This window comes from Humulus lupulus, chromosome 6 (genome assembly GCF_963169125.1).
Source record: "Humulus lupulus chromosome 6, drHumLupu1.1, whole genome shotgun sequence".
NCBI lineage: Eukaryota > Viridiplantae > Streptophyta > Magnoliopsida > Rosales > Cannabaceae > Humulus > Humulus lupulus.
In genome coordinates this window covers 10370543-10373630 of record NC_084798.1, presented here as the reverse complement: position 1 = coordinate 10373630, position 3088 = coordinate 10370543, and the positions used below count along the sequence as shown (strand labels likewise).

Below are 3088 nucleotides of genomic sequence, written 5' to 3'. Positions count from 1 at the left end.
AAATATCTCAAAAATATCATATTTTATTTTTTTAATTATTTATTTTTAAAGGGCAGATGTCCAACCCTACAAGAGGTAACATATCACTATTAGTGTAATCTATATATCGGGTCTCACACATTTAAATTTAATAAGTATTATGAGAAATCGCTAACAAACCACAAATTATCATCTCATGTGGTGTTGGTTACCTTAAGGTGCCTAATAACAACACTCTATAACAAAAACGAATCATATCGTTTTTGTTAGAATTTTTTGAATTGAAAAACATAGCGAGAATTAGTCTCACATTGTTAATTAGCGAATTTTGTTCTCCTTCTTGGCTTGTATAAGAAAGCATTTTGGTTTAGTATTTTCTACATCAAAATTCTTTATTTTAAGGTATTATAAATATATTAATTATATTAATATTATATTTTTAGGTAAAAGATTTATATTCGATATATTTAGTTCTGCAAAGTAATTAAACAAAGTGCATGGTACAGAAGCCTCAATTTTTATTTTATTATTATTATTGTTCATTATAATTATTGTTAGATTAATTATAATTGATATTTATATTATTTTATTTATAATTATAATATTTATGTATATTTAATTTAATATATATAAATATTATATTTATCGTATTGTATTCTAATTACTTTATATTTTTCCTACACTTTTAACCTTGCAAACCTCCTCCACTCTTAGAAAGTATGGTAGGTAAATATATTTTTATTTCATAGACATAAACGTTGGGTCATGTACGGTTCATTGTAATAATTTTGATTAATCCAACTACAGTTATTAGTAATTGAAAACTTATTAGACATAAAGAATGGTAGGTAAACATTGTACTACATTTATTAGTAATTAAAAACTTAGACTGTGAAGGAACAAATCATGTACAATTACCAATCACATCATTGATAAAAAGGTCCATAGAAGAGTAACTCGACCCACCCTTCAAAACTGTCCTTTTGCTCTTTTCACTTAACTCTTTTACCCTCTTCCTTATTTCACTATCATGCTCCATCAACCTTCTTATCCCACTCTCAATCTCTTCCCATCTCACAACACCATCATCATCATCATCACTCACTTCACCATAAAAATAACTCTTGTAGTCCAACTTAATCTCAACCGCTAATCTAAGCTCCTTCACCAACTCGAACGCATTCAAATGTTGCTCCGCATGGAGTGGCCACATGACCATGGGTACCCCGAACCATATACTTTCTAACGTAGAATTCCAACCACAATGCGACACGAACCCTCCGATTGCTGGGTGAGCCAACACCTCCGCTTGTGGGGCCCATCCTATGACCTTTCCTCTTTCAGCCGTACGATCAAAAAACTCCGAAGACAAAACGTCCCTTGGATTGGAATATTCTTGTGGAGATGCATACGTCACTGTATTTTTCTTCTTATCTCGCGGTGGATAGCGACGTAGGGACCACAAGAATCTAACCCCACTATGCTCCAGCGCACAGGCGATCTCTTTCAGCTGAGTCTCACGGAAGCTTCCCTTGCTCCCGAAACACAAGAACACTACCGACGAAAGAGGTTGATCGTCGAGCCACTTGCTGATGTCAGCAAAGCCGCCGGTCCCACGAACTGATGAAAACCTTATTATGGGTCCTACGGGGTACACCGGTGGAGCTTTATAACCGGCGGAAAGAGAACGAAGCGCGTGAGTTTCAAGCTCCGTAAACGAATTTACAAGTATACCCTTAGCCTCCCTCGTCTTTCTGGTGTGATAAAATAGCAACGGAGGCCGGCCCTTCAACACCAGCTCTTTCGGCAACGACGTGGCTGGAACCGGCTCAACGAAACTCGGCACCGCGAACTCAGCAACGGGATCGTCCTCGAACTCAGTTGGGTCTACGCCATCATCATCGTAAAGAGCTTGGAAATGGAACATGAGGCCGAGAAACGCAGCGCCAGAAGCGTAGTACACGTACGCCGGAACCCGAAACTCGGCCGCCACGTCCATCATTACGGTGCAGAACATGTCGACGACGAATCCAGCGAGTCTTGACGAGTTGGGGTCGCCTGCTTTCGATCTAATGAGCTCAGCTACGACGTTTTTCACGTGAGGCTTTTGATTCTCGATGAACAAGCTCTTCAACATGCCGGGGTTGCTCTCGGCCGAGGGGTCGTAGCCGTCGAGCTTCGAAAGATCGATGAATTTGATTCGTTCTTCCGATGTGGCTGAGGTGGCGACGAGGTCGTCAATGTATGCAGCGAGCTCCGCCACAGAGGGAAGATTCATGATGAGAACTGTAATGAAGAGACGTTGGTCTCGGTCGACCAGGGTCTTGGCCGTCTCCACCATTGGTACAAGGTTGCCCATCCCCGGTAAGGGGATAAAAATCAGTTCCTCTAGTTTGTTCATTGCTTTAGGAGAGAGTTCTAATTTTGTGAAGCTGTGAAAATCTAGAGGAGAAGAAGATGTATGAAACTTCGATCTGTAATATTTCTAAAATTGAAAAGACAATGGTCCATCTTCGTAGACAAAAAAAAAATACAGTATGATTTATTTAATGTATATATGTGTATAAAAATATGTCTTATTACTTTTATATTAAAAATTAATTTTGTAAAACAATATGTAAATTTTTGTGTGATTATTAGTTTATTACTATATTATAGTTTAAGACGTAGATTTTAATTTTACATTTTAACTTTTGACAGTATGATTTATTTACTTATAAAATAAGGAAAATAGGGATTTATAATTTTCTATCTTATTGTAAAATCCGCTAAAAGAATTTTTTATCAATTATATATTAATAATATGACACTTTACTAGCTAATTAATAGAGAATTGTTAAGGGTTATTAGTGGTGTCCTGTATATTTAAATTTAATAATTATTATGAGATATCACTAATCAATTATATTTTGCAACATTAGTGCATTATTTTTATATTTTGGCACCTGAATAGTTATAATCCCAAAAAAATTTATATGATGGTGTACATTATAGCTATCTAGAATATCTTACAAATTTTCAAGAAATTCTGAATAAATTATGGTACCGAAACAGGGTCTAAACTGTTTGTTGCACACATGCCTGTTTTTTTGTGTACGCGTATAAAATT

The 3088-nt window shown here is 36.2% G+C and overlaps 1 protein-coding gene across 1 annotated transcript; it reads right to left on the bottom strand.

Moving 5' to 3' along the window:
- Positions 1–821: 821 nt before the first annotated feature.
- On the bottom strand, positions 822–2506 carry LOC133781632 (anthocyanidin 3-O-glucosyltransferase 2-like). Its single transcript, XM_062220683.1, has one exon. It carries the CDS (start codon positions 2378–2380, stop codon positions 884–886), a length of 1497 nt encoding a protein of 498 aa, XP_062076667.1. The 5' UTR covers positions 2381–2506; the 3' UTR covers positions 822–883.
- Between the last annotated feature and the right edge of the window lie 582 nt (positions 2507–3088).